This window comes from Aulostomus chinensis, chromosome 20 (assembly GCF_037954235.1).
Source record: "Aulostomus chinensis isolate RoL2024-O1b breed Wild chromosome 20, RoL_Achi_v1.0, whole genome shotgun sequence".
NCBI classification, from domain to species: Eukaryota; Metazoa; Chordata; class Actinopteri; order Syngnathiformes; family Aulostomidae; genus Aulostomus; species Aulostomus chinensis.
Window position 1 is genome coordinate 18235686 of NC_141339.1, and position 14499 is coordinate 18250184.

The following is a 14499-nucleotide window of genomic DNA, read 5'->3' on the forward strand; positions in this document are numbered from 1 at the left end:
TATCTAATTTTACCTTATACTGAGGAACCTATGGGAGTTTGTCCTCTGTGTTTTTGTGGGATTTTTTTTTTTACATTTTTAAGGTTATTTTTTAATTTGTATATTCACAATTCTTCCAGCAGGGCTGTGTTTTGTTATTGAGTTGAAACAGCATTTATAACCTCACCTTGGGAGTTATTTTGAGTTGGATCTGTGCTGTTGACTTGCCAAAAATGTTGATTTACTATTTTTTTTTTTTTTTGGAATGTTGTTATTTCTTTTTTTAAGGAATTTTCCTAAAATAACTCTCAGAGTAAAAAAATACTCCCAGAAACTACAAAAGAACAGTTAATGATGACGGATCTGAGTTGTAATGATGATTTAGAGACTTTTTTAATTGAGTGGCAACAGCCTCGCTGATGACTCAGTTTTATTACACAACTCCAAAATCACAAAATGGTGTTTAGAAGGCTGCACAAAAACAATAATAATGACATTAATTTAATCTGAAGACAAAAAAAGAGAAAAAGTGACAAAATTATGTTTTAATTCAGTCCATATTCAAACCTTGCAGTGCCGGATTGGACGCACCGGTAATTGGTCAAAAACATAAATAAACATGCTGAGATCGATGCAAAAAAAGTTGATTTCTATTTTTATCAGACTGCTTTATTTTTTTATTCTTACTCACTTCTCAGTCACCACGACTGCAACAGTTTTGCATTGACCTCAAATTGTGGACGGTTTATTGAGGCTTTTCTGACCCCTCAAGTTTTTCCTCAATCCCAAAAAGAGTGCTGCTCTATTACAACCGTGTCAGTGTGGTTGAATCTTGATCAAGCGCCGTCTAAACAAATGGATCAGGCGTTAACAGGCTTCCTCTCAAATGGCTTTTTATTTCATTTTCTCCTGACTAAACAATTAGGCTTTTATTTTGTAATCTGAACAGTTTTAGAGAGCGAAATAGTATGCGCGTTTGTTTGTTCTCCCTCTGTGTGTGTGTGTGTGTATGTGTGTGTGTGTGTGTGCTAAGCCAGATCTAAACCCCTCTCTCTAGAGGACCCTGTTCCTTGGATTCTGTCCTATCAGCAGGCGACCATCTGCCCTCCTCCCAGTCCTCACGCTCCTACAGGCATCCTCTGCATTATTCATATTTTTTTTTAACACAATCACACACACACACTCACACATTCTCTCTCCACTGCACACAATGTCCCATTTCACACACGCACACGCAACTCTGACACTGTATGTCACCTCGGACTCACCAGAGATGCTTTACACTCTGGTGTCATTGTCTGCTCTGAATTGTCGCCTCTGTCTTGTGGTGAACGGCTCTCTGAGGGATTCTGGACAATGGTGGCACACATGTGTGCAGCCGGAGTCATCAACTATCCTTCATCTGTCCACCTCGTGCCCTTTTCACTCCCGAAAACCAGCGTTCCATCTCTACAGCAGTGCCTCCACAACTTGCTTTCTCTCCGTCTTCTCCCCATGTAGAGCTGCAGCACAAAGCAAAGGGCAGAGAACTAATCCTCCAGCATTGTTGGGTGGGCTTAGCATTGTCATATGGTAGCAAGCACAGAGGGAGAGGGATTATGAGAGCGATATATGCCAGGGTATACCCACCTCTGAGCGCTGATATTTCTGCAAAGACATCCTTTCTTCTGCAGGTAAAAAGTGATTTTATCACATCTTTGAAACGTCGTACACAAGAAGTACAGCCAGAAGAAAATACCACAGCTCTATTTAATGAAGTATCAGGAGTAATCCATCATCATACAGCGTTTGATCTCTAGCTATGATACATTCATCAGACTTTTTTTCCAATATTACACAATATTGTCTTTTATCCAATGGTTTTATATATATATTTTCTCTTATTTACAATGTGATGAGACACACACACACACACACACACACACACACACACACACACACACACACACACACACACCAAGAGACAATGAAATATGGCTTCTACAGTTACTGAGAGTTACTCCACCACCTGACTGTTGACCTTTGACCCCTGCCCACAGCCACTGATCTGGAAATGGTTGTGTAATTGACAAGTGTACAAGAGAGAAAGGAGACACCGCGATCAGCTGACCTCTGCCTGCTGATGTGGAGTTTCATCCCAACATTTTTAACTGACACGGAGCTCTGCAGAGGAGGAGTGTGGTCATGGGGGGGGGGGGGGGGGGGTGAAGATGAAGGCTACGGAGGGCCGGGGAGGTCACAGAGGGAGGAAAATATATATATGCAGAGGCCGCGAGATATAACGTCTTACCACAGTTTGATTCATTTGTGGCCACAGGATAACTTGTACCCACGCTTTGATCAAACAGTGGCCACAGGATATAGGTTGTTCTCAGTTTGTTTAATTTGTGGGAAACAATTGGCCCCAAAACATTTGTCCTCTCTTGCAGTGGCCCCTCCAGGCTCTGTAATACATACATAATATTTTACAATGAAGACACATTTTTGGACTTGAACATTGAACATTCACCAAAAACAGAGGTCTGAAAATGTAGACATGCAAGCAACGACTGGCAACGTGAAGATATTTTTGTTTGTTGGAATTCACAAAAGTCAACAGTCAACAGAAGTCAAGGAATCTACATTATTGCACATACATACATACATACATACAAGCATATATACAAACATATATATGTATGTATGTATACATATATGTTTACAGATATATTTTATATATATATATATATAGCTATAGAGATATATATCTATCTCTATATATCTCTATAGAGATAGATATATGTAACCTGGACCCTAATGTGTAAACAAGATAAACTGTGCAAAATAGATAAAGACTATAATAAAATTGAGCATATCCAAGATAATAAATAATACAGCTGAAAAACATTAATAATATTAATAAATAAATATGACATATAAAAACATAAGTCATATGCTGGCACTGGTAGAAAGTAAACAGCTGTCAGAGACGTTCTCATAAGGCAAAATCTGTCTTTAATTTCTCGTCAGTCCATCGAATCTTTCCTTCTCCTCTCACTTCCATGTAACAGGCAAGCAGGGTTCTTTGTCAGATCAGTAAATTCTTGGGCATCATCATGAATCCTTGCCAAAAGAAATAACATAGGACACAAGACTGCCTCTTCACAACCCTGTGTCCTTTTACTACTTCTCCCATCTGTGTTATCTGTATGTGTGTGTATGTGTGTGTATATATATGTGTGTGTATATATTTATATATATATGTATATTTAGATATACACACACGTGTGTGTACATATATGTATATCCATATATGTGTATATATGTATATATACATACACATATACATTTATATGTACTTTTACATGCACATATATACGTGTATATAAATATATGTATACATATATAAACACATATACATACACACATATGTATATGTATATATGTGTGTGTGTATACTGCTACATCATATGCTACATGTTTTCAACTCATAATGGTGCAGCACCTTTACTAGTCAAGCCTGATGGATGCTGCCTTCATTAGATCTCTAATTTAAAAATATCATCTTAAATATTTCAGCAAATCTTCACTTTGTGAAAGGAATCTTGTCACATAAACATACATTTTTAGCAAGGGTCCCTTTTTTTGTTGATTGTAGAGGAAAGGGAGAAACACTGTAAATGAACCCACACCATGACCCGCTTCCTCTGAGTGACGCTGGCGTGATGTGGGTGTGTTACAGATGTGACACGTCCTTGACTTGCTTCCATGGCACACAGAGTTTATTTTGTAAAGCCTGAGCTCTCAGGTTTTTGGGATTTATGAAGACAGCAGTTACTGGAACCGGTGCGGTTATTGACCTAGAGTGCAAGAGAGGAAGGCCCCCGTTTAAGCATCATTGGAGGTGGTGTGTGCATTTGCTGAATGACAAACACACAGCCACGTTACAAATTACATGAACCTGCTTATGTTCTCTTATGGTGTCGCTTGACTATTTTCTTGAGATCCTTTGCCTTGATTCAGCGGGGGAAGAAGTGCGTGCGAGCGTGCGTGTGCGTTTCAAAAATTTAACTGACAGAGAAAATAAATCAGACATTCTCTCACAGGCTCCATTGGCAACAGGTTAGTGTGGCTGACAACCAACAAACATCCAACTTGAGGGAACATACCAACTTTTTTGGGAAAAATATTTATTTTCTGTTCCCTCCAGACCCAGACGAGGAGATAGATACCTTTCTGTCCTGCGTGGGGGCAGTAGAGACCCACAGAGACCAGCTAGTTAGCTGAGCATAATGAATGGTAATGGTTGGGGAGCTTAGCTTCCAAAACTTCCTGGTCTGTGTATGCTGGTTTGAATAGGTAAGGATAATTCTCATCCTCCCTGCCAAAGTCGGCCATGATTAATAGGAGTCGCTCTTCTTGTCATTAGCAAGCGTGCTGCAATAAATCACTGCGCCCAGTCAGAAAAGTAGTTCTGGCTACACGTCTGATCTCTGATATTAAGACCTCTCGTAATTTAAAATGATCTCCTCAGCAAAGTAATACACAACCCTACTTCTTTGTATGTGATGATTTTTGACAGAAGCAAGATAACCTGCCCACCCGCTACCATTCATTATGCTAAGCTAACTAGCAGTAAGCTGGTCTCTGTGGGTCACCAAACCCTAATACACCCACAGAGGAGAGAAGGGTCTCTGTCTTCTTGTCTGACTAAATCATGTCTGGGTAAATAAGTATTTCCCCCAAAAAGTTGTGCAATTAAGAATTCGCCAGCTAAAGAAAAGAGATAACACGATCAACATGAAGGGAGACAAGCGGCATGAACCAGCCATGCGCCGTCCCATTAGACGCCTGCTTCATCTGTTTCTCCATGATTGTTTGACTCGCTCGAAATGCTTGAATGTACGTACAATAAATACATGATAAAACGCGGGCTAATGAATCAAACTCATCTCTTTTCTTTCTTTCTTTTTTTTTTTGGTTAAGTAATTACCTTTCAAAAGACAAATGCTTGTCAAAAGTGCTTTTGGGAGATTTCCCATTCAGCTTTACGTTAAACTGTACGAGGGGACAGGAATCAAAGGACGGGTGAGATATTAAGGTGACAATTTGGTCATCACCCACAGTATTTACACCATATGACACAATGATCTAGTATGTGCAGGCTATCTATACTATTTATACACGTATATATATATAAAAGTATATATATATATATATATATATATATATATATATATATATATATATATATATATATATATATATATACTCATATATATGCATATTCAAATATTCTATCTATCAAAGGTCTGGGTGTATATTTACACTGATTTGTTTTCATCCACATAAATACTGTACAGTTTCCTACATGTCATCGATACAAGGCGTTAAATTAGTCAACACACACGCAAGGCAGGGTGGTGCGGTTCACTACGAGGGACAACAGGGGTCGCACGCACACTCACACACACACACGCACACACACGATTGCCAAGGCAGTGTGTCGACACATACGAGTTGTGGCTGCAGATGACCTTGTGGAGGAGTTTCTCAGCAGCGGCGTCATTTACTCCTGTTTTCTTTTTCCTATTTACTTCACACGCTGTCTTCCTTCCTTTCCTCTTTCCATCACTCTCTCTTTTTTCCTCCACAACAGTGTGCAGGTTAAACCTCAACTTAGCGAGCGACACCTAAAAGGACTCCCCGATCATAGTCTGTTCTCAGAGGTAGGGGGCGTGTGCACAGGTAGGGCTGGTCTCCTACCTGTGGTGTGCGTATACGCGTGTAGCTATGTGGTGTCAACTACATTTGTTTTGTTTTGTCAACACTTGGGCTGGTCAATTTCAGAGCACTCCGTGTCCATGTCCGAGTCATACAACGAGTGGCCTGTGGGGTCGCTGCCAGGTGACGGCGGGTCTTGCGGTGTCTGAGTGTGGGATGTGTGTGAGTGTGTGTCATCCTGGAAAGTGTCCGTGCGGGAATAGAGGCCCAGGTCGGGGAGCTTAGAGGGAGAGTCGCTGCCCTCCGAGATGTCCTTGTAGCGAAGGTCCTCCAGGTCCACAAACCACTCGGGCCAGAATCGCCGGCGAATACGCTCACAGTACATGGCCAGGTTGATCAGCTCACCTGGGAGACAGACAGACAGACAGACAGACAGAGAGACAGACACACACACACACACACACACTGCTCAATCACCATTGGCCATTGGTGACCAGAGCCAACATTAAGCTAACAGTTTTCAGACTCAAGGTGAAGAGATCTAGAGGTCATGAGACAAAGACACTATAAATACTGCATTGCAGTGATATGTCTGCGATGTGTGCCTGTCACAATGACCTCCACCTTTGAGCACCCAAATCACCACCAGGTCCTCCTTGAGTCCCAGTGGATGTTAGTGCTGAATTTGAAAAATAAAAATAGCCGTCCTGAGCTACTGCGTGAAGGATAATGTGATGGAAGGATGCCACCACGGTTTAATACGCACTCTGACTGCCATGGCAAAAACCGTGGCTCTTTGGCGTCGCCATCAGTGAGCGTGTTTGGTAACCAGGGTACAAGACCAGTCTGGGGAACTACTCTACCTTCACTACAGACAACCAAAAAAACCTGTCTCCAACTGTCTCCTGTGTGGGAGTCAGAGAGAAGAAACAGATCCACTATACAAAATCAGAGTGATATTTAAGACCTTTCTCCAAATTCTTCAATTTTTTTGAGTGAAACACTTTTTTCAACCCTCAATTTATTTCTTACATACAGGAACTGTCAATCAAGCTTGAAAAGGAAGGCTCTTAATGTGTGAGAAAAACATTTGTGCATGAAGAACATTTCATGAATGATGTTCACTGACCTTCACATGCTTCCAAACAACATGAGATGGTGGTGACTGCTTTGCATAAATGTAAAACATAAATTCTATACACCCAGGATGGTATTTTAAGAGAAACGTGCTGCTATCAGGATCTTAAATGAAGGAATGGTTTTTCGTACGAGAGGCAACATAAATCCCATCAAGAGCTTAACGCCATCATGTCTGGGTCTCTAACGTCATCTGGAGATGGTTACAACAATGAAAGTGATGCGAGCAGCAGAGGAGAGGACGCGAGGCCACAACGACAGGTCAACAACAACAATTCTATCTATTGCATGTTGTCTGAATTGAGTTTGGATTTGATCAGCTGCAATACGAGCGGATGGATCTAGCCTGATCTGAACCGGTTCCCTGCTGGAGAGTCTAATCTCAATGGGCTCACCTTTGATCAGCTGCTCCGGTCGTGTCCCTGGTAGCGTCCACATAGCCGGGGCCAGGTGACTGAAGACTGCAGCGTCTACTGTTGAAAGTTTAGAGCCCATGAGGTACTTCTTATCACCTGAGACAGTGAACGAGACGATGCAAACACTGTTATCATTCCCCCTGCCTGTGCAAATCATACACACACTAAATGTAGCTGACTGTAATGCTTAATTTTACCACCAGAGGTCAGTATTGTACATCCCTGCCTTTTCATGCAGCCCCTTCTAACTCTTGATGCTAGCAATGACAGCTCTGGCCTATAAGATGTTGACTAGAGGAACGAAGTGAGTGTAACTAAACAGGCTGCGATCAGTATATATGATTATATAATCTAATAATATTTCTCCTATGTTACCCAGCAGAGTGGCTAGGGTGCGCATGTCCTTCTCCATCAGGGCATAAACCTCATCTTTGGAAAAGCGTCCGATCCCGTGGCCGTACATCTCCCTCTTCACAATCCCGCCGGTCACGTGACTCAGGATCCACTTGAGTAGGTCACTCAGTGGTCCGCTCACAGCCAGCATCTTCTGTGTCTCTTCCAGGTTGTCCACCCACTGACAGTACGCTATTGTCCTGTAACAAACACAAACACACACACACACATAAGGCCGTAGAATTAATATGAATACACAGCTGCTACTACAGGAAGATGACGCAGGAGTAGGAGGCTGATGATGAGGAGGAGGAAGAGAGTTCAGGGGCTCAGAATTTCTCAAACAAAATCCTAAATGCTGCATAATAAAGTGAAACTAAGGCAATAAAAAAAAATCAAATTAACTTAATGATGTGGAGAGACAAAAAAAACAACACAAGTTCATTTCATGAAATAAGCTGAAATTCAGAATTACAAAGAATGTTTTCCAGCAAATTTTTTCTATTTCTAATTCTTCTGATTTTGCAGATAATATTTTTTTTAAAGTTAAAACAATACATTTCTTTCTAAACTCCACATAACAGAATGAAACAGCTATTGGAAGCTTTTTAAATGTCAGTGCCATCAGCTAGAACTGGAGCCCTGACGTCATATCATAAAAATCGGTTGGAACGCCACCGGCCCCTCACCAGTAGAAATGCTCCTCCACCATCTTGGTGATGGCGCGGGACATGGCCCTCTCCTGCAGCGTCAGGCTCTTGTTGAGACTCACGCCAAGCCTCTCCTCCAGGAAGTCGATGATGAACTCTGAGCCACACACCTGCTCCTGGTTGTACTCTATCCATGGCATCTTCCCTTGGGGTGACAGCTTCCCATCAAAGTAGTTCTGGAGGAGAGGGAGGAACCAGGAGAGGAGGGAGGACAGCGGTGAATGAGGGAGGGGGTGAAGCGGATGTTAACAGGAGAGATCGCGGTCGGTGTCTGGTTTCGGGAGAATTGAGTTGGGTCAAGAGAAAGCATTTTAATGAATAATAAATCACCCTTGTGCGAGTGATTGTAGCTACAAAGAGATTTGATAATCATCAGCAAGGATTTTAAGGACAACTGCAGTATTTTTCAACCCATTTTCCAGTGTTTTGGGGTCAGAATATGTTAGTTCAAGTTAAAAAATACAGACATTTTCCTTCACCAGAGGTTAGCAGGTATTTGGAGTTTGCAATCCAAAGTAAATGAGTGAAACTACCTGGTAGGGCAGGTCCACCATGCGGAGGTAGGTCTCCGTCTTAAGGCAGAAGGGGGACAGGGACGGGATGCCTGTTTTGGGCCTGGAGAACTGGTGGAGTATGATAGCGTCTTTAGAGTTCAGCTCTTCCTCTTTTCTGTGTGGAGAGAACGACAAGGATGCAGAACGAGAGGATGGACGGCGTCGACAACAACAAACCTGCTCACCTAAATCTGTCCAGTCACAATAAGTTTACAACATCTAATTTCAGAGGAAAACTTTAGGATTGACATAGAAAAAAAACTCAGAGAAAAACAAACAAACTTCAAATTTACTGATTGGAAACTTTCCTGACAACTGTATTTCAGAGCAACATCAAACATGGCCGCCCTTAAAGGTACTGATATTTTGGTGTTTTGACACACAATTAGATGTTTACACGTACAATATGTGATGTACTTTTATAAAATCTCTGATTGTAACAATATGAGCAATTTAACAGATACTTGAATGACTAGTTTTGTTTTGTTTTTTTTAGCTAATATTACAGCCCCCCCCCCCCCCCAAAAAAAACAATGATTGAATTCAGAAACCTCCAGTTGTAGAGTTCAGAGCCGTCTTGAACGCAACACAAATCTGGAATAAACCTAGAATATCAGCTTGGTCCTTCAAAATAAAAGAGCTTTATCTTTTTTGGTTTATATGGTTCGTAACCCTTGTTCACTAGGCCTTTCATCAAATTAGTCCGAATACAAATTAAGTACATTTGCGTTCAAGCAGTAATTGTTGCACTGGAATTCAGACGAACTTGAAAACAATGCACTGCGAGGTAAGTGAGTGGATCAGCAGAGTCAGAGCACCATATTTTTCTCCCTGGAGCCACTAACAGTTTAAACGTCTCCAGGGAAACCATTTAAATAAACCTCTTGTCCTCCTAAGTGACATTTACAGGTTTCTTAGGTTTAAGCTACAACTGTGGTGACGCATTGATTGAATAAATCAAGTTACTGTGATTGACTGGGTATATAAAATGATCCACAAGAGAAGCCCTCTGACTGTCCTTAACTGATATTCAGCCCTGGGCTCTTTGCGCTAGCCGAGGGAAAGCCACTGTGTCGCTGTAATTAGCTCCACTCCTCTGGAAGATCAGCTTGTTTTCACATGGACGCTCCTGGGAAAACCTGCCAGTCCACAATAAGCAACAAACCCATGTGGTCACGTGCAGTACACCATGTATAACAGTGGATGTAGCAATCATTACTGTGGCGTAAATATCAAGTGCAATCTTGATTATAAATCGGTTCTTTTACCGATGAAGCTGGTGAGTTTCAATATCAGCAGTTGATTGAATTATAATAAAGTAAAATATCAACAACTGAAAAACTTCTTAGAACATAAAATATTCTACACAAGTCATCAGGGCGTTTCACACTGCGCTTAGCCCCAGGTTAACAGCTCCCTTAGCCTGAGGCTAACAAAGCTTTCACACTGGCACATTCTAAATTAGGCTAACCTTGACTTTAGCCCCGGGCTTACTGCAGGTTAGCCCTGACTTTTTAGGGTTATCCCCAGAAAATCAACTAAGCTGAGGGATAGCGGCTGCCAGTGTGAAACAGGGCTAAGGAAAGAAGTAGAATTTAATCATAGTCCTTTTTTTGATATGTCACCACTTTGTGTTTACATTCATGTGTAACAGCCAGTGCTCACCTGCTAGTTAACGCAGCAGGGCATTGTCATGTCTGGGAAAGAAATTAAAAGATCAAACCAGTCGCAGGCTGAAATGACACTGTGTCTTAGTTAGAGAGGTCCATTCAAAATGAACCCGCCAGAAAATGGCGGAACATTTTTTTAAAAAAAATATAGTTAACCAAGCTAACGTTAGGCTATAGAAGAGCTACAACATGGATGTATGACTTCAACATCGCTCAACCAGCTTTGTGCTTCTTCTGTTTTCCATGTGAAGATGTTTAGAACTCTGCAGCTACTTTTTTTAGCAACTGCAGTTTGTAATTCCCCAAAAAAATCTTCAAAATTCCTATTTTGTGCGATAGAAAAACAACAACAACAAAAATCAAAACAGCTTAAGCTAGCGTTAGCCATTGTCCTTATGTCAGGAAGAAAACTGGCTGACTTTGGGACACAGGAAGCGGATGTTCCACAATGTTAACGCACTTCCGGGTGTTCTGCCTCATCCCTGCACCCCTCGGCTAGCTCGTCTCTAGGCTGCGTCCGAATTGCCGAGTGGCAACCTAGACCTACTGCTACACCGCACAATTCAGACACCCTCGAAGATTGGTGGTGAAGCACGACCTCTGCTGGCAGATCACAGACACCGCAATTAGGTAGACAGAACCAACGAAAGCCCCACCTGCTGGCCTGACTGTCGTACTGCACCCCACTCAGAGCGGACCCGTCATTCATTCTCTATTGTTAAGCACATTAACGCACATGTACAGGTGTGTTCACACGCCTTTAGTCATCAACAATGACTGTAAATGTTGGTGCTGTATAAGAATGGGAGACTGTTGGTGGCCCAAGTTCGCTTGTCCACAAGTTTTTAGGGGATGAGGAAGAAGTCCGCGGTGCATTGTGGGCCATAGGTTGCACCGTAGGATGCACCTGAGACGACCTACAATGTGGGCGTGTTTAGGCTGGAATTTAGGTTGCGAAGTAGGTCGCTACTGGGGCCAGTTGTGGTTTCGGACAGCCTACGTTGTAGCAGTAGGTCGTAGGTTGCCACTTGGCAATTCGGACGCAACCCAGATGCTACGTCCACTCTTTTACACAGCCGGTGGCGGTGTAGCTGTCCGGGCGGTGAAGTGCTGAACCGCAGAGAGAAGAGACCCGGGGAGCTGTTCAGTGCACCGCGGTGCTGAAATACCCGCTAACTGATGGAGGGCTTTTTGGCGCAGTAACCTCATGATTCACGCAAAAGGCGATCAGATTAAAAACCGAGGACGTTGAGAGACGTAGTGAAAAGTAGAAATATTTCACGACCAAACGGCACTAAATTGCAGCCGGAAAGCAGTGTGATGATCGTGTTACTGCAGTTCCGCCGTCAATATTGACTCCACGAATACAGCGGAGCCTCTAATGTCACTCTTATAACCGCTGACATAAAACCGATATTATTTTGCCACTCAGGATCAAACGTGTTGGTTTTTTTCACCTCCAACCACCACGGCTGAGGTTTGTCAACAACAGCGGGCCTGTACTGCAGGTAACTGGGCATTTGAAAGGACAAACACCCCCCGGCTGTGTCTTCACCGGCCGATGCATCGTCCACCTCATCTAATAATGACAATTACTTCGTTCAAAACAACAGTGATAACCTGGCCGTGAACTCATCAATACTGCCCCCCCCCCCCGACCTGCGCGTCAGCACGCATGACAACCGCCTGACAATGAGCTGCAGCCTGTCAATCAAATATTAGAAATCGTGTTCGTGTTCCTGGCTGCTCTGAAATTAAGGAAGTGTGTGTGTGTGTGTGTGTGTGTGTGTGTGTGTGTGTGTGTGTGTGTGTGTGTGTTTATTTGCGGGGGGTTGGTTTGTGGTGGTGGTGGTGTGTGTGTGTGTGTGTGTGTGTGTGTGTGGGGGGGTGTTCGTTACATCACAACCACCCACTCACGATTCCATATTCTCCACCGACTCCGCTCTCACCCCGCCCAACCTGACGAGCTTAAGTAATGTCAAACACAAAAATACAGCAGACCCGGTAATGACAATAACAACAGAGGAGGGGGGGCCCGTGGGTGGCCTCTGCAGCTGGAGTCCCCCCCCCCCCCCCCACCACAGCCTGTGTTTCTCTTGTTTTTACCTGATGGCCAACAATTCGTGCAGCAAATAAGCAGCAGCAGCCAGCAGAGCCCCTCCGGTCAAATACAGCGTTTTCCGCCACCACGAGTCCGAGCCCAAAGCGGACATGATCCCGCCGTAGTCCTGCACCGGGTAGGCGATGATGTACCCATAAAACGAGAGCTGCCCATCAAAGCCTAGCAGGCCGGAGGAGAAGCTCTGGTTCTGGCCCAGATCAACCACACACGACCGCGTCCAGGCGAACCCGACGCGCCAGCACATGCTCTCTGTCTGTGGCCACTTTCCGCCTGACTTTGGCAACTCGGGACTTCATCAGCGGGGGCCTCATGGATGCTGAGTGGTCCAGCTGCCGGGCGACTGAGCGGGGAGCAACCCACTGGACAGAGGCACCCCGCCTGGAGCGTGTCCCCGCAGCGGGGTCGACATCCTCCGCAGCCCTCACGGAGCTCGCTGCTTGTAGCCTTCCTCCCTATCTGCTTCAAGTCAGACAGAACAACCAACTCAACTTCCGATGAGGACCTTCAAAATAAAACGAATGTTTGTAGGCTTGTCGGTGAAAGTTAAAGCCCAGGAGCAAAAGACTAACCCATTCTGGTTTTACATAAACTTGAAATATTTTTACTCCACAGCGAAGGGTACTACTACTACTACAACTTCTTCTGTGTGATAACCTTCTGTAACCACATCTGTAGAAAGTGAAACATCTGCAGTTGGTTATTATATTTATGCTTCTCAGCCTGTGCACACAGTCTATATGTATCATCACTATTGGTCTATCTGTTGTTTTTTAGCTGCATTAACTCGCATATTTTCCTGCTATCAAATTAGTCAAGTTCCAGCCCTCCTGGGGCAGTACACCAATGACTGCTGGGGCGACGGAGCCTTAAGTCATCCAGAAGCTACTTTATGTAGTTTTCAATGTTCCAACCACAATATGAAAGTGAGGTGACTTACCAGGTAAGTATTAAGACAGATGAAGGTTCTTTCACTTGTGGCTCAGAGACCTTTAGTGGACAGGAAATAATGTGGTGCTGAAACCATTAACAGAGACGCTGGTCTGCAAAATGTAACAGTGTCATAACAGTGAAGAGACAGTGTCACAACAAAAAGGCTGAAACAGTGCAAGAGACTTCAGATATTACTACACACATGCGGAACATTTACCCTGACATATCCTGGAGAGAATAGCGCCGTGAGAGGCTTTGTACAGCTCTGCTGACCACTTCTGCCAGTCACGTTATGCCCCTGAGGTAATGGGTCATTTGGGTACTTGATAAGTGCCTAACTTGCTCTTGGTTTTCCTGCGCTGAATGGGCCTGCTCTGCATCAGGGTATTTTATTATGAAGGCGCTGTGCTCCCAGTCGCCGTGCTGCTCTGCCGCTTTACACAAGTGACGTCAGAGGGACTTGCAGGAAAATACATCTACTTTTACTGCAAAGGGACTCCGAGCACTTTTGATTTCTCGGCAGTCAACATCAGTTTGATACACCGTTTTCCCAGTAAGTCTGTTTTAAGTCGTTATCTCTCTGTTATTAAACACATTTCATAACCCCGACATGTAATCCGCTACGTGCCCTTTATTTCCACCACTAGGGGTCCTACTGCATCCTCGGTTGACATTGAAGTTTGGTAAGAGAACAAAACAAGGCTTCAGCAACGGCCGAGGTTCCCCTCAGCTCCTTTCACCGACCTTCCAAACATCAGCTAGAACAACAGCAGTCAGGAGCTTTTGCACACAATACATTTTATTACCATGAATGATCCTCCCAAAATAATAACCTTAATTTTCAAGTAACACTCGATAAAAACAGTTTTGTGTTGCAGCCATATG

At 43.5% G+C, this 14499-nt stretch overlaps 1 protein-coding gene across 1 annotated transcript; it reads right to left on the reverse strand.

Annotated features, from left to right (window-relative positions):
* Window positions 1-5208: 5208 nt before the first annotated feature.
* On the reverse strand, window positions 5209-13139 carry faxca (failed axon connections homolog, metaxin like GST domain containing a). The gene is made up of 6 exons (XM_086190217.1): window positions 12669-13139; window positions 8872-9007; window positions 8318-8514; window positions 7611-7828; window positions 7215-7331; window positions 5209-6087 (listed from the first exon to the last, which is right to left on the reverse strand). Exons 1-6 carry the CDS (start codon window positions 12926-12928, stop codon window positions 5783-5785), a joined length of 1233 nt encoding a protein of 410 aa, XP_086046343.1. The 5' UTR covers window positions 12929-13139; the 3' UTR covers window positions 5209-5782.
* Between the last annotated feature and the right edge of the window lie 1360 nt (window positions 13140-14499).

What these genes read in the sequence shown, in the direction of transcription:
- faxca (XM_086190217.1), bottom strand. Translation starts at nt 12,928, where the DNA reads ATGTGCTGGCGCGTCGGGTTCGCCTGGACGCGGTCGTGTGTGGTTGAT. An exon ending in TGGTGGACCTGCCCTACCAG is followed by an intron (nt 8,515 to 8,871) that starts GTAGTTTCACTC and finishes CCTCTCCTCCAG; the next exon opens with AACTACTTTGATGGGAAGCT. An exon ending in ACCGGAGCAGCTGATCAAAG is followed by an intron (nt 6,088 to 7,214) that starts GTGAGCCCATTG and finishes TCTGTCTCCCAG; the next exon opens with GTGAGCTGATCAACCTGGCC.